Source organism: Coturnix japonica, chromosome 4 (assembly GCF_001577835.2).
Source record: "Coturnix japonica isolate 7356 chromosome 4, Coturnix japonica 2.1, whole genome shotgun sequence".
Taxonomy (NCBI): Eukaryota; Metazoa; Chordata; class Aves; order Galliformes; family Phasianidae; genus Coturnix; species Coturnix japonica.
In genome coordinates, this window is record NC_029519.1 from 256,518 (window position 1) to 283,178 (window position 26,661).

General features: G+C 45.6%; 1 protein-coding gene across 4 annotated transcripts; it reads left to right on the forward strand.

Moving 5' to 3' along the window:
• Positions 1-8: 8 nt before the first annotated feature.
• HEPH (hephaestin) lies at positions 9-25,868 on the forward strand. Of its 4 annotated transcripts, none has more exons than XM_015860041.2 (21): positions 9-140; positions 2,258-2,454; positions 4,524-4,768; positions 5,428-5,640; positions 6,193-6,372; positions 6,950-7,204; positions 7,778-7,946; positions 9,062-9,201; positions 10,073-10,204; positions 10,775-10,986; positions 12,546-12,696; positions 13,176-13,388; positions 14,146-14,356; positions 14,628-14,767; positions 15,779-15,910; positions 16,831-16,937; positions 17,653-17,878; positions 19,286-19,425; positions 19,800-19,962; positions 20,326-20,358; positions 21,889-22,593. In XM_015860041.2, the coding sequence occupies exons 2-21, from the start codon at positions 2,258-2,260 to the stop codon at positions 22,131-22,133; spliced, it is 3,504 nt and encodes a 1,167-aa protein (XP_015715527.1). In that variant the 5' UTR covers positions 9-140; the 3' UTR covers positions 22,134-22,593. The 4 variants fall into 4 exon arrangements, with proteins under 4 accessions (XP_015715527.1, XP_015715526.1, XP_032300447.1 ...); XM_015860040.2 differs by lacking the exon at positions 9-140 and adding an exon at positions 196-576 and having other exon boundaries at positions 21,889-25,868; XM_032444556.1 differs by lacking the exons at positions 9-140; positions 21,889-22,593 and adding exons at positions 196-576; positions 21,033-21,878.
• Positions 25,869-26,661: the final 793 nt, after the last annotated feature.

Sequence of the window (26,661 nt, forward strand, 5' to 3'; positions counted from 1 at the left end):
TGCCTCTTGTTTTGCTCTCGGGGGAGCGCGGCGCGCGGCCCCGTGACTGCACCGCGTGCCTTTAAAGGGACCGCGCGGCGGCAGCGTTGAACTCAGCGCGTCCCGCGGGAGGGAAGCGGCGGGCGGAGCCGCGTCCTCGGGTACGTTCCGCCGCTCTTCGGCCCTATCTGTGGGGGGCAGGTATGGGCCCGTGGTCGGGTACGGACGGGAATGCGCTGGGACAGGTGCGGGACGGCTCAGTGCTCTGGCCGCGCGTCGAGCTGCCGCCGCCGGGCTGTCGCTGTGCCGCGCACCTCAGCGGTGCCGCTCGGGCCCGGGCAGCGCCACGGGCGGCTTCACTCCTCCTGGAGAACGGATGAGCGCCTGTACGCAGAGTCGGTGTCGGGAGGACTGGCTCCCGCCGGGCGGTGCAGGGGGATCCCGGGGCCCCGCCCCCACCTGTACGCCGAGGGCGGTGTCCCCCGCCCGGGCAGACTTTGTCCCTGCGGTGCGGGGATCGCTGCTTGCCGGGCCGCTCCCTTCGTGCTGCCGTCACGGACGGAGATGTTCCTCTGCTGGCGGCCGACCCTCCTCACAGTAAGGGACGCGCGTGCTCCCCCTCCCTTTCTCGTTGGGTGCTGTGTTTTTTTCTCTACTGAAAAGCCCGAGAAGAACTCTCGTTCCGTCGGGTAATTTCGTCTGATACGGGGCAGTTGATTAGCGAGCCGCTTAACTTGAATTATTCGTTTACAATTCCTGTTTTATTAATTAAGAATAAAAAGACTCGGGAGTAGAAGGAGCTCTGCTATCCAGATAGCGATGTTCAGGGATGACCCACGAAAAAAAAACTTGCGTTTTTTTCTTGATCGAGTCTTATTTCAACAAAGGAGGAACTCTGGGAAGCGCAGTTCGATGGCCGCGGGCAGCGCGGTTGGGGGCTGAGCCGCGGGGCTGAGTAGAGCTGGGGGCTGAGCGTTGTGTCGGTGTTCCCAGCGGAGGGCGGCTTAACGATCGCAGCCATCCCTGTATCGCGAACAAAACCCGTCTGTGTTTGCATAGCGTTTTGCCACCATCCCCCTCTTGAAGTTTAAGAAAACCGATGGCGTTGCTCCTTTGTTGCATTTTTCTTGTGTCTTCTGTTTCTCTCTTCGAACTTGTTCAAAGTTGCCTTTATGTATTTCAAGAGCTGGAGTCTTTTAGCTGCTTTTTTTTCCAGGCTGCTCCTAATCCCGTTGTATTTCTGCGTGAAATCTTTCTTAAACGTTTTTCACGTGGGTTTATGTTTAGTTTCTCATCCACTTTATTCCTTTTCTTTTTTTCTTTATTCCTTTTTTTCTCTTATATCCTTTGTGTAATTCTGCACTCATATTCCATCGGTTTCTCCTTTGGACATTCTTCAGTAAGATAGAATACTGGGGGTGCTTTCACTTAATTCTTGCAGCTCTTCTTGAGTCCCTTGGAGTGTTCCTGGTGCCTCACAGTGACCTTGGTGCTGAGTGCAGTGTTTTATGAGCAAGCTCCTTGCTTCATGATGTACGTTATGGAAAACATTACTGGAACCAGTAGAAGAGACCGGTCTTGTGCTGCTAATCCAGACATACCCCTGAGTGGCAGAGAACCATTCTTTAAGGGCATCCTTGAAAGAAGTTGGAATTTGAAATGCTTCATGGTGTTGTATTTCTTGGGGGCTTAGTAGAGCAGAGAGGGATTGTGGCAGTGGCTAATGGTAGTTACTTGTTCAGGACTGTTTTCCATTGCCATTTATGTGGTCCCTTATGATGATTTGGGACCTTGGTGTTGGTGGAAAAAATGTCACTTGAAGTTCTGGTGCCTGTGGTAGGTTCAGCTCATGGCCCATCTGCTTTATGTCACGCAGCCTTAAGCATTGTGGGTGCCTCTGCTGCAAACAGCTCTGTTCACTTCATCCCCTCTGGGTGAAGGATTACCAATTATAGCAGCATTTTCTCAGCACTATTAAGCAAAATATTTGGAATTGCTGCTGACAAAGCAGTGAATTAAACTGATGAGAGAAGCATGGTGTGGAGTTGCGTGCTGATTATCAAAGCAAATCTGCCCTGCCTGTGCATTATGAGGATGATTTTCTTCATTTCTCACCCTGATGGGTGTTCAGGTAATGATCCCCCACAGGACTTCTACCTGATTTCCAACTCTCTCAAAAGCTGTCAGCTTGATGTTTGGTACCATCAAACCAACTTATTTAGGATAAAGTTATGTGATTGGATTCTGCTTCCTTTTCCTTTGTTTTTCTTCCCTGCAGATGTATCCTCCAGAAGAACATTCTGCTCACACCATGATGTGGATGTTCTGGCTGTTGCTGCTTTACATCCATTGCCCATCGCCCATGTTTGCTGGAGGCATCACCCGAGTCTATTACCTGGGGATCCGTGAGGTGGACTGGAATTATGCTCCAACAGGAATGAATGTGTTCAGCAACCAAAGCATTGCACGTAGCCTGTATGTTTAGTTCCGTAAGAACTGAGGCTTGTGCTGCCTGAGTGTTTTCTGAGTAATTCTGTGCAAGCATTCTGGGTCATCTAAGCAAGCAGGAGGCAGGATCAGCTGTGTGGTCTTTATGAGCTTAATGGTTAACTTGTCTTATCATAAGAATATAGAAACTGTACCAGTGGGGAAGCAAATGGTCAATTTAATGGAGCATCCAGTGACCAATGCCAGTTATGCTAGAGGGAAGTGAAAGCACTATAATAGAGCAGATTGTGCAATGCTCTGCCCTGAGGATTGGCATTTCCTACTTCCAGCTGATGCTGTAGGTATCCTGAAGCATGACAACTTTTCACCTCCATGTAAATGACTCCATGGGGCTGACTTGTTTTTGTGTAATTGAGTTTTCAAGCCTTGGAGGTGATGGAACTTGCTTAGTGAAACCTTAAGGTTGTTTAGAAAATGTACTGTTTTTGTGATGGAGGTAAATCTGGAAAGTGCAGCAATCCCTTTGAGTCACTACAAAAACAGTTTGTTCTTAGTTTTCAGAATAACAAACTTTTTTTTTGGTAGCTTTCCACAAATTTCTAAAGGCATTTGTTTTAGTCCTCTTACTAGGACAAGCTATTTGCTGGCCTGCCCAGTCACTCAGCTCTATGTGCCATAATAAATAGTGCCCAGGGGTTTCTACATCTTTCAGAAACACAGCAGGAATAGGAGGAGGAAAAGTGAGGGCTGTCAGTTCAGTGCGAGTCCCTTTTCTCTGGAGATGCCAGATGGACTCAGTTTGTTTGCAGGAAAAGAAGCTCCTCAGGGTCAGGCTGAATCAAGGTGATTCAGGTTTTTTCGTTGGTACCTGCAGTGATAACAGATACAGTATTTATAACTTTATCTTGGAGTACATGAAAAGAAATGAAATGAGAAGCTGTTGAACTCTTTTAAAGCTGTTACTACAAACAGTTAGCTAATAGCACTCCTATGTGCAATGATTGCAGAAGTGAAACTTCTAGCAATAAGAGAATTGGTAGGAGAATGGTAGAAGAACTCTTTAGTTTGAAAGGGATAGGCTGTGTGGAGAAAGATCGTAGAAAAGTATGAATTACCCATATGCTCTGATACTAGCTAAAGGGATAACTTCACAAACAGGAGCTTTAGATTGTATAGAGCCCAGCCCTTCACAGCTCTCAATGTCAAAAGCAGTGTTTGTTCTTTTGGCCTCTGCTGTCTGTCTTCTGGAGATGAGCACTGGCTTAGCCCATTTTGGAACAGTGAGCACTGCTACAGTCCTAAGGGGGTGGGGGAAGAAACCTGAGCTCTCATCTCTGCCTGTCTTGTTCATATCTGGGCTGTGACTCATCTCTTTATCTACTAAGAAATAGTCATAAAGAGCAAATATACTCATGTCTTGAACTTTAGCACCTCTGGAAGCTGTAATGTGCTGGGTGTATACATGCCATACTTGCCTGTCATTCTGCAAGTAAATGACAATCTGAGTAGAAAAGCGCCTTTCAGGCTGCAGGTCTTGGCTAGAGAACTGTGCGATTATTGTTCTAATTTTTAACCTTGTGAGACAGCAACAAAGCCTGCAGAGGCACTGAGATGTGTTTCCAAAGCACAGTGAAGGCTGAAGCAGGGGAGGGAAGGGCTTTGTTCTTCCCTGTGTCCCTTGTGTGTGACTGCTGGAGAAGTGCCATCCTTCCCACCACATGGTTTGTATAGCTCAGGGATGCGCACAGTGTCCTTCCATGATGAATTGAGGATGAGGCTATGGCTGTGTGTCAGCAGGAGTTTGCACCTCTATGTACCTGTGGCTGTTTCCAGCTGTTAGCTGCCCAGCGTCCTCTGCTGAATTTTGTGTAGCAGACAAAGCTGGTGGCTGTGCTGCCCCTCACAGCAGTCACAGTTGGAAAGCAGAGGTTTGCTGATGGGTGTGGATGTTAGGGTAGAGCATGGGAAGTTTCTGTGATGCTGAAAGCTTTGAGGCTTACCTGAGAGGAGCAATGGCGCACAGCTTTCTCCAGTATTACATTCTGTTTTGTGTAATGTGTGATTCACAGTGCTGCCTTTTCTTCTGAATTTAACAGAAAGGCCTCGGTGTTCCTCCAGCCTGGCAAGGACAGGATAGGAGGTACATACAAGAAATCTGTCTACAAGCAGTACACAGACTCCACCTATACCTCTGAGATTCCCAAACCAGCGTGGCTGGGGTTCCTTGGGCCCATCATCCGAGCAGAAGTGGGAGATACCATTAAAGTACACTTGAAAAACTTTGCTAGTCGGCCATATACAATCCATCCTCATGGTGTCTTCTATGAGAAGGACTCTGAAGGTAAATGAACCACTGCCATAAAGGAGATGGGTTTTTCTGGTTGGGAACTGAGGAATATGCACTGAGAAGTGTCTGTAAGACAGAGACTTGGTTAGCCCAGAGCTGTGTTACTGGAAAGCAGCTGCACTTTGGTCTGTACTAATCCAGCATTGTGACTTGACTTAGCTTCATGGATCTGGGAGCAGTCTTCTGACCTAGACATTGCAGTACATGGTCCAGATTTCTTGATTTGCATAGAACCTCTAGAATTTGCTGGTGGGTAAATGGCACAGGAGAAGAGTTATAGTAATTATTTGAAGTGTTTCTAAGAATGAAGTATGAGGCCAAAGAGCTGCTGTTTCAAGCAAACCTAGAGGCTTATAGGGAGGCTGGCTGGCACATGGCATTGTTGAAGGCAAAGCAGTGGTAGGCAGAATGAGAATAACCTTTCTGACTCTGCTAACCTGTTGGGCAAGTTGCCTTACAGCGGTTCTTTGCCTTGGTTTCTTTTTTAGAGAGTGATATTTAATTGCTGTTTCAACCTTGGGATGCTGAGTCTTGCTTTGAAAGATGCTACCAAACAACTTGTGTGCAGCTATCTGAGTGTGAAAGCTCATTATAAGGCTAGGTGTATGAATATTTCTGTTCTTGAATGGATGTTGATTGCTCAATTGTTCTAGGATCCCAGTATCCTGATATGTCCCCCCAGGATCAGAAGAAGGATGATGCTGTCTTCCCAGGAGGGAGTTACACTTACACTTGGACTGTCCCTGAAGATCACAGCCCAACAGCTGATGATCCAAACTGCTTGACATGGATTTATCACTCTCACATTGATGCACCAAAGGACATTGCATCTGGGTTAATTGGGCCATTGGTAACATGCAAAGAAGGTAAGAAGGGAAAGCAGCTGAGAGCTGTGGTTTATGGTTGTGAAGATTTTGTAGTGACTTGAACAGGGGCAGGATCAAAGGATGCTGCCAACTTCATAGGGAGAATGTGATATGTCTGGAGATGACAACACCTGTGTTCTGGTTGGGTTCCTGTCGTTAAGTTGCCTTTATCCTGTTGTGGCCAGATAGATGAGTTTGTAGGTTTATTGATTGAGGGAGCTATCTGAATCCATTTTAAGAGAAGGAATTTTGCATGAGACCTAGTTCATATTTTTTAAAAATAGAGGTACAGATTGATTTAAGCACTCAGAACACTGAAAGTGTTCTAGGTCAGCCATGCAGAGTTAGAGCTGTGTGGGACTGAACTAGCAGGGTTATATCAGAAGTACATGAGATTGCTAGAGCTCTGTAGTGTGCCAGAAAGGTGTAGTAAGCATCCATCTCTAATTTGTGTGATAAGCTGTTATTCTTCTATTGGTGCTTTAAGTCTTTAAAACCAACATCTGCTTTTCTGCACAAATGGGTATTCATTCTTCTTTTCTTTCACCCTAGGCATACTGACAGGCACTTCTCAAAGGCGCCAGGATGTGGATGTTGATTTCTTCCTGATGTTCAGTGTAGTGGATGAGAACCTAAGCTGGTACTTGGATGAGAACATTGCATCATTCTGCACAGATCCAGGATCTGTAGACAAAGATGATGAGGAATTCCAAGAGAGCAACAAAATGCATGGTCAGTGTCAATTCTGTGAAGCCACTGCCTTTGCCCAGGTTCTCTGCTCTGAATGTGTTAGCCCTCTGATATCTTGAAATGCACTTTTTGTTGCTGTATGCCAGGCTGTAGGTAGAGAGGAAAAGGGATATAGAAAGCTCCAAGATCATGTGCTAAGCACACCATCACAGAAACTGTGCAGCAGCTTGAGTTGCAGCTTGCTCCTCCACAGGAAGGAAGCAAAAAGGTCCTGCCACCCAGATCTGCTTTGGAGAATGGGGGGGGGGGGGGGGGGGGAAGTTGGAAGTATTTTGTTTTATTCTTTGGCTTGAGCGAGTCTGTTGCTTGGAGATTCTGAAAAATGGTTTGTTATGAAATTAGTTGTAGAGCCAAGCTCTCCTGAACAAGAAGAGGAAGGTTGGTTCTGGCTAGGTTCCTCCTTCATAGAATCACCAAGGTTGGAAAAGACCTAAAAGATCATCTAGTCCAACCATTCACCTATTACCAATAGCTCCCAAACATGTCCGTGCTGTGACCTGCAGGCAGAAGCTCTGGCCCTTTTTGTAACCTCTGATTTTTATCTTGCTTGCCTTTTCAGCTATCAATGGTTATGTGTTTGGGAATCTCCCTGCACTGACAATGTGTGCTGGGGATCACGTAGCATGGCACCTCTTTGGCATGGGCAATGAAATTGACATTCATACAGCCTATTTCCATGGAGAAACACTCAGCATTCGAGGTCATAGGACAGATGTGGCCAGCCTCTTCCCAGCCACTTTTGTTACAGCAGACATGATCCCTAGTAACCCTGGGAGATGGCTACTGAGCTGTCAGCTCAGTGATCACATACAAGGTAAGACAGACTGGAATCTGTTCTGTACTTTGTGGCTTTTTTCTCGCAGTGTCCATCATGGTCCCCATCACAGGTCTTGTGATGCACAGTTTGACTGGGGGGGCAGCTGTGCCTTTGGCAGCATTCCCACTAGAAATGTCCATAGTTACATGGGTGACTCCTTGTCATGTATAAAGTAGGGTCAGTTGGCTACTAATAAGGAGGTCAAACTTACTGGGGGTGGTGTGATGTTCTACATCTATTGCTGGTGAATGATAAATTTGACACAGCTGAAAGTGAAGATGAGACAGTGCCCTAAAAATACTAGTTCCTTCAAGAATCCCAGGTGTGATACATTGGAAGGCTGCTCTGCTGTCTGTCTGTACTTATGAAGCATCCAGAATTTAAGTGTAAGGAGCTCTGCTCACCAGCAGAAAGAAGATCCTTTCTGTGGGAACAACCTAATCACCTCCCAGCCATATACCTTCTGGGACAGCAGAGGAGGAATGTCTGGTTCTTGGTAGGAAGGTTCTTTGTTCAGTGGCTGAGAAGTGTAACGTTAAGCCCATATGTCCTCCACCCTGTCGTGGGCAGCTGGGATGGCTGCCATCTATGAAGTCCGGCCATGTTCTCGGCAAGCTCCAGAGCCCACCCTGCAGGGCAGAACTCGGAAGTACTACATAGCTGCAAAGGAGGTGCAATGGGACTATGGACCTTCAGGACATGACCGCAGCAGTGGGAAACAGCTGAGTGAGGAGGGCAGGTAAGCTGATGGTCTTGCAGCTGTGGTTGGGGGGGGGGGGAGCAGAATCTCTAGTCTGCCAGGGGGAGGCTGGTAAAGATAATGTAGGGTTTATTTCTTAGCACTCTATCTGCCTGCAGTTTACATGGAGGGCCCCATCTAGAAAAGTCAGCTGCTTTAGCTGGGCTGTACCAGTCTCAGGGGACTTCATATGAAAATGTGCTGTTGTGTTTCATAGCCTTATTTACAAACTCCAAGAGTTCCCATTTGTGTAGAATGTGAGCTGCTGCTTTTGTCTCTGGGCTTCGTTGCTGCTTGTTGTGTCTGACCTAGCAAGAAATGTGTAGATCTGATGAGCTGTTAAGCAAACAAGTTTTGCAGGAGACACAGGGTGGCAGAGCTAGCCTGCAGAATATGCTTCAGTGTAGCCCTGCAACAAGCAATTTCTCAGAAATCAAATGTAGCAATCTCCGTGATATCCTTCCATCCCATGTGTTAGATTGTTTTGATGGTGGTTGGTTGAAAGGGAAACCACTCAGACTTTAGCAAACTGAAACAAAGGCATGCCCCTCACTCCATTCCCTTCCCTAGGAAGCTGCTGGAGAGAGAAGTGCAGAGAGGTTAATGATTTACCCGAAGCTCTGCAGTGACTCTTGCAGATCTTAAAACTGAAAGCTGTGACTGGTCCCTACAGGTTACATCTCTGTATTACTGAGGATGGTGACAGGAGAGAGAAAGCTTTACGGCTGTTATACATTTTTGGTTATGATTGCAGCTGTCCCCTCTACTGTATCCTGTCTTCCCATTTACTGCACTGCCCTCATTTGAGTATCTTGTAGGAACATGTTGTGCCTTTGAACCTGGCAGTCTCACTGGGAGAGGGTGCTGAATGGGCATATGAATGGTAGATGAGCATGGAGGGTGGAAATGCTTCACAGAGATGCCTGGAGATACCACTGGCTTTGCAAAAGGGGTGTGTTGGAGGTGGGGGGTGTCTGCTTAGGGCCCTGGAGGGAAGGAAGTAGGGGAAAAGTTGATGTTTTTGTTTGTTTTTAGTTATTATTATATATGTATATGCATATATATCATATATATATCTCATAAAAATGACCTGTTATCATTTTGTGTGTGCTTAGCCCTGCTGAGCTGTTTTTCAAGCGCAGCCTCTACCGAATTGGGGGAGTCTATTGGAAGGTGAAGTATGTGGAGTATACTGATGAGAGCTTCCGTGAGGAAAAGCAGCAGTCTGAAGAAGAGCAACACCTTGGGATACTTGGTAAGAATCATCCAGAAATGCAAACTCTCTTTTGGTGCCAGTAAGAGTGATAGGCACATGTAAGGAGTGACCTTGTTTCTTAGTATGGTGAGGTGTTTTAATGTAGTTTTACTTAAGAGCGAGGTAGATAATTGATGGGAGAGCATAGGGAATTGCCTTTCTGCCAAAGCATACTTCAGAGGTCAGCAGTAAGGACTGGAGAATTACATTATAGTTTTTATGACGGTATAGTGTTTGTGACTGGAGTGAGCCTATGGTTCTGGTGAGTATCACCAGGGTGTGGTACAGATCCCCTGCTCACAGAAAGCTTCCACTTCAGTGCTCTCTGTGATAGCCAGGTACCAGGTATCAGTGGCAAAACAAAATAAGAATATAGGGAGTCTGCAAGGGCAAATGAGTCATGTGAAGGCTGTGATGTATGCAGTAGGAGCATGTATATGTGTGGTCCAATTTCCTGCATCAGTGGAGAGTAATGACAGCAGAAATTAGTGATTAGTAGTACTGGGAGAGGCCATGGGAGGAAAGAGCACATGGAATAAAACACAAGTCTGTGGGAAGAGGAAAAGGGTTGTAATTACCAGCAATAGCCACAGGGAGACAAGTGACTGAGAGTAATCTCCTGCATGACTTCATAGGAATTGTGGATATTTGTTGCTGAAATAAACAGGAAAGAAAGAAAGAAAATCAAGGTCAGATGAGCAGCATCCACAGAGGGACCTGCACAGGCTCATTCAAACTCATCCCCCATCCACCTCTGTTCCTAATCTGTTCCTATCTGCCTTAGATAAAAGGTGGACCTGCCTTGCTTGGTTCACCTGCTTGTCCTGGGATTTGCTCCTTTGTTGATGTGTTTTCTCTGTTCTTCATGTAGGTCCTGTAATAAAAGCTGAAGTTGGTGATACCATCATGGTGACATTTGCTAACAAAGCCTCCTGGCCATTCAGCATCCAGCCTCATGGAGTGTCCTATGGGAAGGCATGGGAAGGGATGCGGTATCATGATGGTTTGTGGCTCATTTATTCTATTAGTTCAGTATTCTTCCTGGTGGTAGAGCTCCATGGCCTGTGCCTCTTCTGTGTTGGAAGTTCCTGCAGCCAGGAAGGACCGGATGTGCTCAGAAGCTGGGTGGAACTCTGCCTGGTCCTCTGGGTCTGCATGAGGAAGAAGTGAAGGAGTCTTTCTGTGGAGCTTATTCCCAGGGAGGGTGCCTGAGGTAGTGTGGTTCCAGAGATACCATTTTCACCTGAGAAATGGTAAAACTAAACTTCATGCTATTTCTAACTGTTTGAGACCTACTGAGCAGAAGAATGTGCCCAGTGCTTCCAAGCTTAGGTAGCCCATGTACTTCCAACATGTGTCCTAGATGCAGTGATATCCACTTACTTGCTGTCAGCGTGTCCATCTCTGCCTTGATACCAGGAAGGGGATTGCTAAAGCAGCTGTGTGTACTTTCTGAACACTTTGCATCATACCTCAGATGTCTAGCAACATGAATGAAACTGTAACTGGTGAGAAGATGCAACTGGGTATATACAGAGACCTTGAGAATAACCTTTCCCATCTGTTTTTGAAGGTGTGTCTCAAAATGGGGTGTCTGTTCCACCTCTGCACAACTATACGTACATTTGGACTGTACCGAAGCATGCTGGGCCAACATCCAGTGACCCTCCCTGCCTGACCTGGATGTACAGCTCTGCTGTGGACCCTGTCAGAGACACCAGCTCAGGCTTGGTAGGCCCTCTGATCATCTGCAAGCCGGGCACTTTGGATGATACCAACAAACAGGTAAAAAGGATTTTTCCTGCCTTGTTCTTACCAGATTCTTTGTATCCTTGAAGAGAAAGGAAACAGCCTCAAAACACTGAAAATAAGACATGTGATAGTATGAGTCCAGGAGAGTCTAATCTAAGTCAGAAGGCAGGTTAGCATCAATGCACATGTACTTTGAGGGTGACTTCATAGGTAACTTTGGTCCTTGAGCGTTGTGGACTTCATGAAAATACTCTTTTCAGAGCAAGAAGAATATTCATTGCAGACTTAGGGACACTGAGGAGCCATCTTGACATGCAGGTGGAAATCTGCCTGGTGTGCTCAAATGATCGTGATGCTTTGAGGTTTGGGGGAGCTTCACTTGTTCTGCAATTTCAGCTCATTTTCAAGCAGAGCTTACTACAACAATTGAAAGTCTGTGTCAGTATTTGGTTGTAATGAAAGAAGTGAAATCTGGAAGATGACCAGAACTTGCTGTTGGAATTTCAGTCAGGGGTAACCCTATGCAATGCAGTAATTTTGGGGGAGGCAGTAAACCAAAGTGGGGAAGTGCAAGACATTAACAGACTTGTGTTGAGAGATGGTAGGCAGCAGAAAAACAGCTAGTGTCATTCTGCCTATCAGGCAGTTGAGATCAGGGAGTGGCTGAAGGATCTGAACACAGCTGCTGCTAAGCCTCCCTGGGGGAGTCTGCTTTCACTGGTGACGTGGTGTAGCTAAACTGAGAGTTCTGAATAAACTGGAAGATTCACGTTTCTGCACTAGTGAGCTAGCTGAGCAGAGGACTGTGAGTGTATGAGTTCACTATGTGAAGAAATTGTGGTAATGATAAACCTTTTTCAGTATTGAGAGGGAATGAACAGAACAGATGGACTTATCTGGAAGTGTATGATGGAAGAAACCATCTGGAGCAGCAATTCTGGCTCTCTGATATTAAGCAATCCTTTAATGGTTAATTGGGAAAGTTACACATCCATTCCTCACACACCTATGTGCCACAGGCTGAAAAAATGCTTAGCCCTGTCTACAGGGTTTTCCTGGGTACAGCTAAGGAAAAGGATACCAAAATAAGCATCTGGATGGTACTGGCAATGTTCTGTTAGTGGAGAAACACCATCCTGTGCTATGCCTTTCTTAGGGGAGTTAACATTTTTAAGGCTTGGGAATTTTGTATTGGCCTAAACTAAGGCCTGTGGTAGGAGAAGGGAAGGGTGGTTTGTGATTATAAGCCTGCCCCATTGGCCGGTTTCTCAGGTTGATCTAGACAGGTAGTGAAACCTATATGTAAATGTAAGCATGGTGAGGAAGGAGACGATGTTGTCATGTTCCTCACCTGATTTTTGATCTCTTTGCTCACGTGGCATACCAGGGCAAACTTGAGAGGCACCAGAGTGGTGCCTCTTGTAGAGCAGAACTGAAATGCTCAGAATGAGCAAAGGACAGAGCCCTGCCCTCAGTGAGCCAAGTTGCAAGAGAAGGGGAAAAATAAGAGCTAAACAAAACAGTTTGGTCTGTAAGAGCAGTTAATGGATACACTTTAAAAATTAACAGCCATCATTGTGATTGTATCTTAGAAAGGTATCGACAAAGAATTTTACCTTCTCTTCAGTGTGTTTGATGAGAACCTCAGCTGGTATTTAAGTGCAAACATAAAGTACTATTTGAGGATGGAAGAGACTTCTCTGAAAAAGGATGATGGCTTTGAGGAATCGAACAGGATGCATGGTATGGCCTGATGCTGTTCTGTGGGCAGCAGGAGTGAACCTGCCAAACATGGCTCAGTTCTTACCTGAAGTCTGAGCTGGGAAGCTGGAGTGGCTGTGTGTTGTGCTGGCCTGAAATTAAGCAAGGCCAGAGAGTGGGTGGGATATATATGGGATGAGAAGCGCTGTTGTCTCAAAGTCTGTCCAGTGGTATGCTCACCTTATCATAGTATCATATCATCGTATCACAGTCTCGTGCGGGTTGGAAGGGACCTTAGAGATCATCGAGTCCAAGCCCCTGGGATTCGACCCTCCTGTGTAGCAGAGCGGCACTTCTACCACTTGCGCCACAGGGAGGATTCGAACCCAGGGCCTCCGGTGTTGCAACGCGGCATTCCTACCACTTCTGCCACCGGGGCACACTACCTTATCCAGGTAGATGCACAGAATAAACATCCTGGCTGATATATACCAGAGAGTGAATTGTTTTCTCCTTTGCAGCCATCAATGGATTTATGTTTGGTAACTTGCCTGGGCTGGATATATGTGAAGGAGATAATGTATCCTGGCACCTTCTGGGATTGGGCAGTGAAGCAGATGTACATAGAGCTGTGTTTCAGGGAAATACTATACAGATGAATGGTATGCGGAAGGATTCAGCCAACCTATTTCCCCACACATTTGCTACTGCCTTTATGCAACCTGACAACAAGGGTAAGAGTCTGCACATTTAACTCAGCATCAGGAAAAGTCTCCAGCTGTAACAGTTGTTACTGCGGCTGGTTCATTAGCACAGTGTGAAATCATGTGTATTACAGACTGAGCTGTGCATTACATTTTGTTTGGCCCTATTTACAAGCTCAAAGCTCTTGTCATTGCACCTGATTCTGGAGAAGAACAGGAGATGCAGGATCTTGTCCCATTATCCCCGATTGAAGCTCTAAGCTGCCACTTCCTAATTAGTATTTGTTATTATAGTTCTAATGGATGCTGCTGCCTATGATCCATAGAAACATGCAGCTGAACCATTCAGAAGAAAATAGTGGAGTTGTCATGATGTGTAGAGGTTCAGAATAACAGGCCTGTGTCTTCCCAGTCTGGGAGTTGAGCACACAGTGCTACCTCTCCATCTCACTATGATGGCCTCAGCTGCTGCTTGTCTCCTCCCCTTCAGCTTTTATGGGCTAGATCTCTTGCTTAACCAGCATGGTAGCATGGTTGTCACATCCTTGGTTTCTTCACATCTAATAAGCTGCTTGTTGTAAGATGGCCTCCTGGAGTAACTTTTATGTGGAACTTTGTGTCATTCCTTATTGGTTTCTCTGTCAACCCCTTTTAATCTCAGCCTATGGCAACACTCAGATAAGCACAACACGCATACCAGTATCAGCAGTGTCACACACTGTGTGGGAAGCACTGCTTCCTGGGATCTTTGAAGTAACTGATGTCCTGTTTATGCTGCCTTCTGCAGGGACTTTTGAGATCTACTGCCAGACGAGCAATCATTACCAAGATGGAATGAGGGAGCAGTACTCGGTTTCCAATTGCAACAGGAGGGCTCTATCTCCTGCCCTTCCATACAGAGCAGTGCGCACATACTATGTAGTGGCAGAGGAGGTGGAGTGGGACTACGCACCGGACCGGAGCTGGGAGAGGGAGCGGCACAACCACTCTGCAGAGAGGTACAGCCCTGAGCTGGGGAACCCTGGGCAAGGTTTTTCAATAGACCTCAGTCAGATCTGTTAGTATCTTGGCCACATGTGATATGGTGCTATGCTATGGCATGTACCCAGTGCTGCAGGCACTGGTGGCATAGCCCAGGTGTCACTGCCAGCCTTTGTGGCTGAAGCAGATCTCTGGGAAACCTGTTAGCTGCTGAGCTCTGTACCACGGTCTCGCTGCCTGTGCCTTGTGAGCATTTGAGTAACAAAGTGCTTGTTTTTCACTTCTCAGCTATGCCGATATATTTTTGAGCAATAAGGATGGACTGATTGGCTCCAGGTATAAGAAAGCTGTTTACAGGGAATACATAGATGGGACTTTCCAGACCCCTAAGGCCAGGATAAATGGTGACGAACACCTGGGGATACTAGGTAAGGAAATGTGCAGAGGGTCTTCCATTCACACAGGTGGTGCTTGGCTAACAGCTGTAACCTGAAGGCCTCCTGTATGCCTGGGTGTCTGCTGTGTGTGGCAGCAAGGAGAAATCCAGAGCATCTCTGTCCAGATCTGCCAGGTTTGGAGAAAGCAATAAAGAGGGTTCTAAGTACAGCTTCTAGTAGAGAGCTGGGTTCTCATGCCTGCATTTGCTGCCAGTTTTCTACCATGCCTGAAGCAAAGCATTTTTCACATCTTCATTTCTCTATGGAACAACTTATTTTCTGTGGACCAGTCAGAGAAGATATAGGTGAAAATCTGTAGGTAGGAAAGGTTTCTGAAGGGGGGGGTAAAAGCATGCAGGCCTTGAGAAATGGAGAAACACACTGCAGCATTAATAGAAGTCTGTGGAGACATTTCTTTTATGAACCCAGGACTGCAGGTGGTAGCAGGACAGAAAAGCTGAGGCAGTGTGTGCCATTTGAAATAGACTGCAGATCTGATCTGCGATGCTGTCAGGCCATATTGAGGATTACCTGCTGTTATTGTTTTTTCTTTTTGAAACCAAAGCATCGGATGACAAAAGTGTTGTGAAATTTGGTATAGCAGTATTCAGAAATTAAGGCCTGTTCAGATGGGGTACAGCTGAAATATGTAACTGCCTTCATTTCCCTCACTGTGAAACTCACTTTTTGTTGAACTGGGACTTTTCTCCAGTTCATCATATCATAGTATCATAGTCTCGTGCGGGTTGGAAGGGACCTTAGAGATCATCGAGTCCAGCCCCTGGGATTCGAGCCTCTGTGTAGCAGAGCGGCACTTCTACCACATGCGCCACAGGGGGGAGTTCTCTCTTCTGGTGGTAGAACTGCAGTACTGAAGAGTGAGGGGAGCATCATATGTATTATAAGGGAATATTTCTGGGGAGAAGATGAGAAAAGTGGAGAATAATCTTAGCATGAACTATCATATCTCCTGGTCTTAGAGTGCATTATTACAATTTTCAGGTCCTTTTCTGTGGGCAGAAGTGGGAGAGATTCTCAACGTTGTATTCAAGAATAATGCTTCACGACCCTACTCCATTCATGCCCATGGGGTGCTGGAAAGGCAGACAGGACAGCCACAAATAGCACATCCTGGTAAGTCACAGTGTTCTCCAGCCTTATTCCTGCACAAAGTCAGGAAGCAATTTGAGCCTACAGCTAGGTTGTTTCTTTAAACAGGCTTAGATGTACTTGTTTTCTCCTCATAGAGGACTGGAACAGAGCAATGACTGATCTTTCAGGTTCACAGTGTTTTTTGTGGCTGTCACTTATGTGAGCAGCCTGGGGGAGTTTTTGTGTTTCTGCTCAGACTTTGGGATAAATGCAGTGTATGTTTTCTGTATGGCCTTGTCCACAATTCTGAGCATGGTCTGTCTGCAAGAAAGTGGCTGATCGCCATTCTCAGCTCAGTTGCTGACCTGGCAGCCCCAGTCTGATGGCCTGTGATGGGGGGGAGGCCTGCCCTTCTTCATGGTCTGTCCTTGTTGTAATGTGCACAGCTGCTTTCCAGGATGCATCTGAGATTTGGTTCATGGTCCAGATATCCATTTATGTAATTTTTTGTCCCCTTCAAGTAGTATTTTCATCAGATAAGGCTGTCTCTGTAACAAACAGGATTCCAGTTGGGCCCCGTCTTTGAGATACATTGCTAGTAAGCAAAATGTTAATCTTAGAAAGGTATGTGAGAATCATAAACTTCAAAGAGGTAAAAGATCATCTCAGATGCCACTGGTGCTGAAGAAGGGCAGAGTTCCCTTGATCTGGTCTCGTCTTAAACATGGCAGATGAGACTGAGTTGTGCCAATTCTAGTTAGTGTGTACCTCATCACCCCTCTGCTTTGTTTAGAAGGGAGCTTCCATCCTTCCTTTCAGCACCTGTGAGTGATGCAACATCCAACAGAATGGGTTGTAATTCTGACACAAGGCAGTCTTTTGTTCTTGTTCTGCTGTGCTGCTATTCACAAAGTTGATGACTGCATTTATCACAGTGGTGCTAATGGTGCTTCTGTCCTCAGGTGACATAGTGACATACCAATGGGAAATTCCTGAGAGGTCTGGTCCGGGGCCCGATGATTCAGCCTGTGTCCCTTGGATTTACTACTCCACAGTAGACCCAGTGAAGGTAAAATACAAGAAGCTAAAACTAGAAAAGCATGGTTAGACCAGTTATTGTCCCATGTAGAAAACAATGCAATTTGAGTATGTTTTAGGAATTGGTCCAGGTGAAAGACAGAAAAACCATCTACTTGGCATATCTATCATTCTCTTGGGAGACGAGATCCTCTAAATCTGCTCTGCTATTTGTGACTGTTTTCCTAATGCAAACCTACATAAAAGAATTTCGTGTCATGCTGAAATTTACCTTCCACTGCTTATTTGCAGGATGTGAGAACATCTCCCAGTGAGTTCTCTTTTCTGTTGGTGAGAAGTTTAATTCAGGAAGGCAGAAATTGTCCACATTTAGGCTGGGTGGATAAGATAGGGAAATTCTGAGCTTTGATGAGATCTGCTGTTCTAACACTGATTTCAGGGGAAACAACCTGCGTGATACTGCAGTAAAGCATTGCATTCAAGCTAGAGATAATAGGTTTTTCCTTTCAAGTTCTGGATGTCTTTGCAGCCTTAGAATGGGGATTATTTTGATACCATTCACATTTGACTTTTTGATTTGCACTCATAAGAGTATGTGTAGTCTCTGTTGTTGTGCTCAGATTGTTTATTGTTACCAATGAGAGCACATACACAGCAGCCCAGTGTAAGTGGGGTGTGATGCAGGGAACAGTTGCTGAAGGATGGAGAGCTCAGATTTTTTTTTTTTCCCCCTTCCTTTGGATTAGGATATGTACAGCGGTCTGATCGGACCCCTGAAGGTCTGCAGGAAAGGGGTGCTGCAAGCTGATGGGATCAGGAAGGATGTAAAGAGAGAGTTTGCTCTGCTGTTCCTGGTTTTTGATGAAAATCAGTCCTGGTACTTAGAGGAGAACATGCAACGTTACAGCAGTGGAAGTCACAAGGATACTGACCTGCTGGATGAGAAGTTTGTGGAAAGCAACAAAATGCATGGTAATGCTGGCGGGGCTCCTAGGCACCCAGCTGTCACTGTCTGTGTGGGGTTGGTATTGACTCTCTGACCTCTATAAGCAGTCAAAAAGGCCCAGGAAACAAAAGCCTGACTTCTGGTGAATTCCCTCACCCTTTTCCTTCAGTTGGTGGCACAAACAATGTAAAACTGTTGTTCCCAGTATTGTAGGACATATGCCACAGAACTCTGAGCTCCAATGAAGGCTCATCATTATGATTGTCATTCTCAGTAGAAATAGCAAGATATTAGCCAGAGATGCTAATAGCTAATGTGTTTTGTGACTCTGGACAGGTAACATTAAATGTTAAATGAATGTGTCATGCTGATTTCATTCAATTCATCCTGGGACCATTAGAATATGTCAAATGAATTGGCCAGGCTGTGTGACTGCAATCAGACTGGTTCTCTTAGCTGATTATGAAAAGCTATCCCTACTACAGCAGAAATAACAGATTTCCTCTAAAACTGTGTTACCTATGATTCCCTACTTACTGTATCTGCTTCTCCACCTAAAGTATTCTCAGCAAAACCAGCCCCTAGGCAACTGCAGAGATGAGAACAGCAGAATTGTGTTGTGTGCATTATTACTACTGATTTTATACAGGCAATATAAAGCATCTCCAAATACTAATGTCTGTCACAATTGTCAGCCCAATGTCGTAGCTAGTAAAGCAACACACTGAAGTTGAATGCTTGCTTTGGGCTGCAGAAAGTGCCCATGGCAGATCTGAGAGTAAAACATGGGAGGTTCTGTTTTCAGATTAGATCTCTTCCAGTGTTTTTCTCTCCACTGTCATGTGAGCATGGCAGTTGCCCTACATCCCTCATTCAGCTCACTTGCTGTTTTGGTTTCTTTTCTGCATTTGCAGTTAATGCATGATTCCTTCTTGCTATGTCAATTATGAAATTAGGTCCCACCATGTAGTGATTTATTTCTTTTTCTCCAGATGATTAGTACATAATGTGTGCAGGCAGCAGAACACATAATGAATAACAGGGTTCCTGTTGGCAGAAATTACCTGTTGTCATTCAGCAAGTAAATGTTTCTAAGTTGTATTTGTGTGTGTGTCCCTTGTTTTAAGCCAAGCTCTGGGTTTTCAGCAAGTAATTTTTTTATAGATTTATTTGGGATAGATTACAGTATGGCTTTAGATGCAGGCTGTATCTTCTGTATCTGTTAACAGAATGAATATGTAGTTTGTCTGTAGAGAGACTGCCAAACTTTTTGGACAGTGTTGTATGGAAGTTGTGAAATGCTGATTCTCTGGTTCCTAGATGAGCTTTGAAGCATCTCACTTGTCCTGCATTTTCTTCCTCTAAGGTGGTTCACTGTCTTTACCATTCCAATAATAGTCTTTTTTACTTTCCATGTGTTATTCACTGCCCAGCAATCAACGGGAGGCTCTATGCAAACCTGCCAGGGCTGACTATGTTTGAAGGAGAGTGGGTGAACTGGTACCTGCTGGGAATGGGGCAGGAGATTGATATCCACACGGTCCATTTTCATGCTGAGACCTTCATATACAAGGTAAGAAGATCCTACTGATAATAAAATGACCACTGATATGTTGGATTTGCGTAACTCTGACTTGAACTTCTTGAATGGTTCACAGGAACAGTGCACAACTAGGAGAGGAATGTGGTATTACATGCCTAGACTTGACAGGCTGAGCCTCTGTTTTTTAGCTGAAATGTCTAACTTATGCTTCTTTGGCTTAGGCATTACTGCATTGGATTTGCTTTCCCAGCTACAGCCTTGGGAGCTATTCTTTGTAATGTTCTGTAGAGCTTTAATAAACTGTAGTAGCATTGAAGTGGTCTCTAGTGAAGCTGACAGAATTCTAGAGATGTTTTCCCAGAGGTGCATGCAGATGCATGCTTAGACTCCTTTCTCTTTCACAGAATGGCAAAAGCTACAGAGCAGATGTTGTGGATCTCTTTCCTGGCACCTTTGAAATGGTGGAGATGCTGGCTGGGAACCCTGGTACGTGGCTGCTTCACTGCCATGTGTCTGATCATATTCATGCTGGCATGGAGATACTCTTCCAAGTCTTGCCCAGACAAGGTAAGAAATAATCACTACTTAATACCATCAAACATGTAACAGCAATTTCTATTAATGCTGCTAAATTCTGTTTGAATCACATTTAGGAGCTCTTTTGTACCACAAGCAGCTAGTTAATTGAGCAGATAATTGCCATTAAGACATTCCCTTTGAATATGGTAATACCTGCAGCTGGAGGTAATAACAAATTGGTTTCTGGAGTTTACTTTGCATAGAGTATTATTATAAGATTTATTTTAGCTTGAGTTTGGGAAGCAGGGTTCAACCATCAGCTAGTCATTTGTTCTTGGTAAGTCAGGCCTGCCTTCTGGACTCATTTTGTTCAGCCCAACACTTTGTCACCCACTTCTTGTTTCCTTTCAGAGCCAGTGCCTGCAGTTCTGAACTATGATGAAGGTAATGTGTGGATTCCACTGCCAAGTAGTGTCTGTGTGTGAGGCAAAGGATTAGAGATCTCTTGTCAGTATGGAGACCTAGATTTGTGCTAGAATGAGGGGAGAAGGGGGGAGCACAAACACCATATACAGCCTCATCAGCCAGACTGGGCAGCGTTAGCCTAACATTTGGCTACTGATGACTAATAGGGACATTCCAGTTAATTTAGTTATTCAAGATAATTTAGCTATTTCTTAAGTATCTGTGCTCTGATGATAAAAATAAGATGCCTGGGCTTGTTTGGCCATGTCAGGTCAAAAACTCGGTGGCCTCATACCCTGCTTTGCTTCCACATGAATTTATCATACAAGCAGAGATTCAAAGGAATTGTAAGAGAGGATGCTGTGAAGGAGGTGATTTTTCTTATTCCTTTCAATTGAAACTCGTGGGGATCTTTTCCTTTCTTGGACTGTCAGTGGCTGTATGGTTGAGGGAATGTTCACATGAAATCTCTCCAGCCTAGTCACAATGGGTACACCAACAGGCTCAACTTCCTTCTTGTCTTACTCACAAGGAAAGAGTTTAAGCACATGCTGTCAGTCTTTAAGGTGTTTTTAAGAGGAAAAGGAAAGTAGTAGACAACTCTTCTCTCTCTCTCTTTTTTTTTTATTTTTAATTTTTTTCCCCTTTTTCAGTTTGCTGGAGGTAACATTCGGAAAAGTTCACGGTGGTGCTTTGTTTTTTCCCCCATCTCTTTACAACTACTCTTATATTTCTCAGCTGCTTTCAATAAATCCAGCTGACCTGGTTTCAGGGACAGCTTCAATGGCTGAAAATACAACTATCTATCTATAAAGCTTCAGTCTATGTACTGATAATTCTGCTTTTTCAACAATGTTTTCCTCAGTCAGAATGGGTGTGAAGAAGAGAAGTAGGAAATGCAGTTTCGACAGCAGTAGTGTAATGATATTTAAGTAACTTGTTTTTGTATTTACTTGAGCATCAGCTTATGTATGCTCATGAAGTGAGAACCTTGGCTGAGGGTTGCTGTCCATGCCAATAGCTGCCTTTCTCAAGGAGTTTCTGCTGTTTCACCACAGAAGCATAAGAGCTCAGCATGTGAAGCAATTCACTGCTGGCATGGCTGAGAAGTGGGCGCTTGCACAGCAGCAGAAGCCATTTGTGGGGGCAGTCTGGAGCAGAGTGGAGACCTTGCAGGAGCCCCAGTCCAGATGTGTGTTCACATCTCAGTTCTTTTCCTAGCTCAGTCACTGCTCTTTTGCACAACTTCTGACTGCCTTCCTCATGAGCAGCTTAGCAGTGATTAACTGATAGGGCTGGAAGAGCAGTGAGACATGCTGGCATGGGGTAGAGTAGGAAAGAAACCATTTATTCTCAAATTTCTGACCTGAGTGATGTAGGTCTGTTGGGTTGATGGTCTTCTTTAGCTTGCTTTGTGTTGGGTCATTCTTTTGTTCTTTTTCAATATTTCTCAGAACCTTTCAGTGCCAGAGTGGGAAATAATACAGCTTCTTTTTTTTCCCCTCTCAGGGGCACAACCTGAGGATGAGGATGATGCCCAGAAGGTCAGGCTTTTTGGATCTAAGTTGCCTCTTGGGCAAGTAGAAGCTGCAGTCATTATTCTAGCCATCGCAGGATTGGTCCTCCTCCTAATTGCTGCCTTCCTCCTGGGGTTCGTCATCTACCTCCAGAGGCAAAGGAAGCTGAGGCGCAACCGGAGGTCTATTCTGGATGATGGGTTCAAACTCATGTCGAAAAAGAACTCAGGGCTATAACAGCCCCGTGTGAACTCTGGCTGTGTCTGCGTTGTGAGCATTGTCTGCAGCAAAGACTTCAGGGCATCACTTCCATTGCACGATGGGCTTCTAGGAGCCAAGAAAGGGGACCTTTTCAACTGAATGGAGGCAAACAATGGGAGTGAAAGGTCCTTTTAAAATACTTCTCTTCCATAAGAAAAGAAAGAATTTCCCTATTCTGTCCGGAACAGATACGGTCTTCAGCTGAAGCTCTTGGACCACATTCAGTTTTACTCCATTGCCAGAGCTGAGCTGGGCATTGTCTCATAACCAAACTGTGAGCCATTATTTCCCCCATCCCCCCAGGTTAACTTAATATGTGGATTTTTTTTTCCTGATGAATCAAGTAAGAACGCAGTAGACAAAATGTTAATCTAGAGTTGGATTGCTGTCTTTTGATGAATAATTGGACAGACATAAATTCAGGGCGCAAAGCATGTCACAGTGTCTGAGAGCTGCATTGGGGAGCATGGCAACAGCTGTGCCTCACAATCAGTGTTGCTGATGCATCCTTGCGCAGCATCCTGTGCAGTGTGTTCTGAGCACAGGTGTCTTGTGCTGGGAGGCAAAGCTTCCCTGTGCTGCACAGCGTCTGGTGACTTCCCTGTGCCACAGTTCTGCTGGTGAAGTGCTGCACCCCAACATCCATACAGCTCCTCTGCAGCAGGATCAAGGCTGCTGTGGTGTTCTATGTTGTGGTTTGCTCTCATACATTTCCCTGAAGTTTTCTCGGTTCAGCTGCTGCCACAACCTGAGACAAGGGCTCAGTGCAGTGTGACCTGAGGTTTGTGCCTGGGACGGAAGTGTGGGAGTGCTCCCACCCACAGAGAGTCAGTAGCGTGCTGCTGTGACAGCTCTGGAAGAGGCTGCAGCTTCAGTGCCTGCACTCACCCAAGGGGATGTGTGCCATGGGGACTGCCAGGAGCAAGCACTGCTGGCATGTGGGTTGGCACAGCACTGGCAGTCCCGAGGCCCTGTGTCTGCCATCAAGCAATTCCTGTCCTCCCACGGTCACACTGCCCTGTGTGGCAATGAGCTGCTTTGTGTGCATGACTGTCTGCCTGCTCTGCTGAGTCCCTGTGTGCGTCTGTGCTTACGTAATTCTGTCCCTTGTCTTAAATTGGAGAAGGTAGAAAAATCCTTTCTGGGTATCTTTCAGTGGCAATTAAAGCAGAGCTAGCTGAGTAGCTCCAATGACAAGGAACTACTGTGGGCTGTTTAGGTATATCACTCTTTTATTTAGAGTGGTGGTTATGATGTTCTTAATCATGCTCAATTCATACTTGGTCCAGCTGCTCTTTCTTTTGGCAAATGTGGAGAAAGTTCATTAATTTCCTTTCATTATAGTTCATTAAGCCTGGTTAGGAGCTGGAGGGCTGTTGAGCGCTCTGAACATGAGCGCTCTGCTCATTGTCAGCCCCAGTTCAGCTGCTGCTGCTACAGGCTTCCCACTCTTGGGCAGATTTTAGCTCTGTCATCAGGAGTGAGAATTGGGCAGGAAACTTTCGTTTACCCCCCACTTTGTTGGAAAAAGAAACAGATAAATATTATCTCCTTGCACTGAGAGAAAAAGTTGTTTTAAATGTATTCATCTTAAAACAGAAAGGAGGAAGCCATCTTTTCTTCAGTTCTTCATCTAGAGTTCTTCATTTAGGTTTCAGTGCTGGCTGTGAAGCAGGGGAATATGGGGGTTGGAGCAGGATCCTTCACATCCTGTGTGTTCCTTACCCAGCAGGCTGACAGGGTTTCTCCAGTGTGATGCTGGGTTTGGGTTGATGGGATGCTGCTGGAGGTCTCCTCTCCAGCTCTGTTCTCAGCCCAGGCTGTGGAGGGAGCCTCACTGAGTGGCACTTCTGGTTGGACAAGACAGGACAAAGCTTTGGAGGGGGGACAGCTGTGACAAACAGTTTATCAGTGACTTCAGTACTGCCTCATATCAGGAGTTGGTTCTGCTAGCTGATGTGAGTGTGTGGAGGAGAAGGTGTTTCACTGTTCTGGTGTCTGTGAGCTGCCTGCAGCCTGTGAACAAATGTTTGCGTTGGCAGCATGACTTCTTATGAGCACCCGACGGCATGTTCTTTCTGCTCACCCCTGATGCACAGATGGCCACCAAGGAGTCACCTCGGCTTGAAGAGATCATAAGAGGCAGCACTGCTGCTCCAGGGCACGCAGTGGGATGGGCATGGCACTCCTCTTTTCATTGTACTCCCAGTTTAGCAAAGTGTAATACTTAATGATTTCTGAACTCTTTAAAAATATTCTAAAAGTGTCCTGTGATTGTCTCTTTCTTTCTGTGATTGTCGGAGGAAGGTGTGGGTGACCCTTGTGGTTCAACCTGAAGCAGGATCTGGTGTGATGTGCATCTGTGATACCTCTAAAAGTGAGGACAGGTGTGAAGTGCAGTTGCTCTGTGCTGAGCCGAGGCAATAAACCTGGGGGCGCAAGCATCTGTGTGTTTAGATAACTTAATGCTAAAGGAAACTAACAAAACACCCTGCTTCACTCTGTAGTGCCATTGTAAGTACAGAACATTTTTATCTTTATAGAAGAGCTCATTTTTGATGGGTTTCTCTTGTGGGATATGCATAAGGAGCTGCTGATGCTTCCCATTTTATTTGCTTACAGCAGTACTTTGTCTACAGCTCTTCCTGGGCTCCAGTCAGTTTTGGTAACCTTCTCAGATGTTCATCTACAGGCCCACTCACCTATATAGTCACCAACTCCCTCCCAGGCTGTCATAGGTGACTGCAAAGCTGGGTTACTCATTTACATGGCAGCAAGTGGATGTTTGCAACAAGGCTGAAACGAAAAGCCCTCTATTAGTGCTGCCATCATGCTCAGTAATGAGCATAATCAACCTGCTGCACTTAGTGGGAGCACCATTGCTGCTGTGTTCCAGCCCGCTTTCCTTTATGCTCCCACTTATGCTGTAAAGATGAGATGATATACACAAGTCAAAAAGCCTTCAGCATTTGCACATGGAAGCACAAGAGGTTGTCTTGTTTTTTTGTTTTGTTTCCTCAAAACATAACAGTTAAAGTCAAGTTAACCCAAGGCATGCTGTAGAAATAGAATAACATTGGTAATTGCCTGAATCTTTCACGTGTAGCATAGTCTTGGGCTCTGAATTACATAATGCATGGCTTAATGTGCAACAGCTTTGTAATATGTATACACCATGCAGACTGTTTGCTGTGGATATAATTTTGTTGGCCCAGCAGATCACAGGAACAGTGTAAGCCCACTACCTCTTGCCTTTGCTCCCTCTTGCATTGTGTTGGAATCACCAGGATAATGATGGCAACCTCTTTGAGCTGTTGCTTCTGGAGATGTTGCTGGGCTGTCAGCACCTGCAGAGCCCAGAGGGTGCCTGGTGAGCAGTACCAGCTTAGCGCTAGGCTCAGCCCTGTGGCCTCCTGGGCAGCTCCCCTACCAGCAGCCCTCCCACACCCATCTGCATCTCTGGAGAAGAGTTTCACCCATTGCAGAGGTGCTCAGTGCCTGAGGTGTGGATGTGACTGGCAGAGTGCAGGCAGCAGTGCCTGGCACTGTGAGTCACTGAGCACTGCCTTGCACAGCTTTTGTTCTGAGATGAGTTTGTGATTCTTGGTATAGAAATGAACCCTGATGCTGAAGTGAACGTGAATTTATGCAGCTTTTCAGACAGACAAAAGTAACTTTATACCATGTAAATAAAACAAACCTGGATTCCTCGTTTGTTTGTTGTCATTTTCGGATTGCATAGCTGACTTCTTTTTTATCAGGGTCTGATTTCCTGCTGCTCCTGTGTCCCTCTGTCTGCTTTTGTGCCTGGTTTAGTGCAAATGAAGGCCCTATTGTCACCAGGCTGGTTTAGGTGTTCTGTATGCCCTTCCTACAAGGAAAGCTTTTTTCTTGGGTATCTGCAGCAGGTAATGCACAGACTCCTCAAGCTGCCACCAGACTGCAGATGGAGATGTGTTTCTTACAGCTTTGGTTCAAAGGAATTTTTTGCAGTCCCCCTCTGTGATCCAAGCTGTTGTTTGCAGAATGAAGCCTCCTGGGATCAGCAGAGGCAGAATGAGTGAAGAACTGGTGAAGCAGAGAGCCGCTTTGCCATCAAAACACATGCTGGGCTCCAGGGTCATTCTGCAGCGCTAATGGAGAAGCTGCCTCTGAAGGGAAGGAAGGCAGCAGCATGGAGATGGGCTGTGCAGAGCAGCCCGATGTCCTCAGTGAGCAAAGGTGCATCTGAACTGTTTTCTTGTTAAATAAAGCTGTAGAGGGAAGAAAGGGAAAGAGGGAAGCTATGTGTGTAACCAAGGTACCACATTTGCTGAAACGCTGGTCTCAGAAACTGCTGTTGAAATTGGTTGCAGGTTATTCTGGCAATGGGAGAACAGCAGGGCTGGGTGTGTGACTGATGGACAGCTTTTACAGGAAATTAGAATGTATGGTGTTAAAATTCAACTACCACCTGTCTTCAAAATCAATTTGTTTGTTAATTTGTTCCTATTTGGGGGAAAGT

Coding starts and splice junctions, on each gene's coding strand:
- HEPH (XM_015860040.2), top strand. CDS start 211: ATGCGCTGGGACAGGTGCGGGACGGCTCAGTGCTCTGGCCGCGCGTCG. Junction 2,455..4,523: donor CAAAGCATTGCACGTAGCCT/GTATGTTTAGTT, acceptor TGAATTTAACAG/AAAGGCCTCGGTGTTCCTCC. Junction 20,359..21,888: donor AGTTCTGAACTATGATGAAG/GTAATGTGTGGA, acceptor TTCCCCTCTCAG/GGGCACAACCTGAGGATGAG.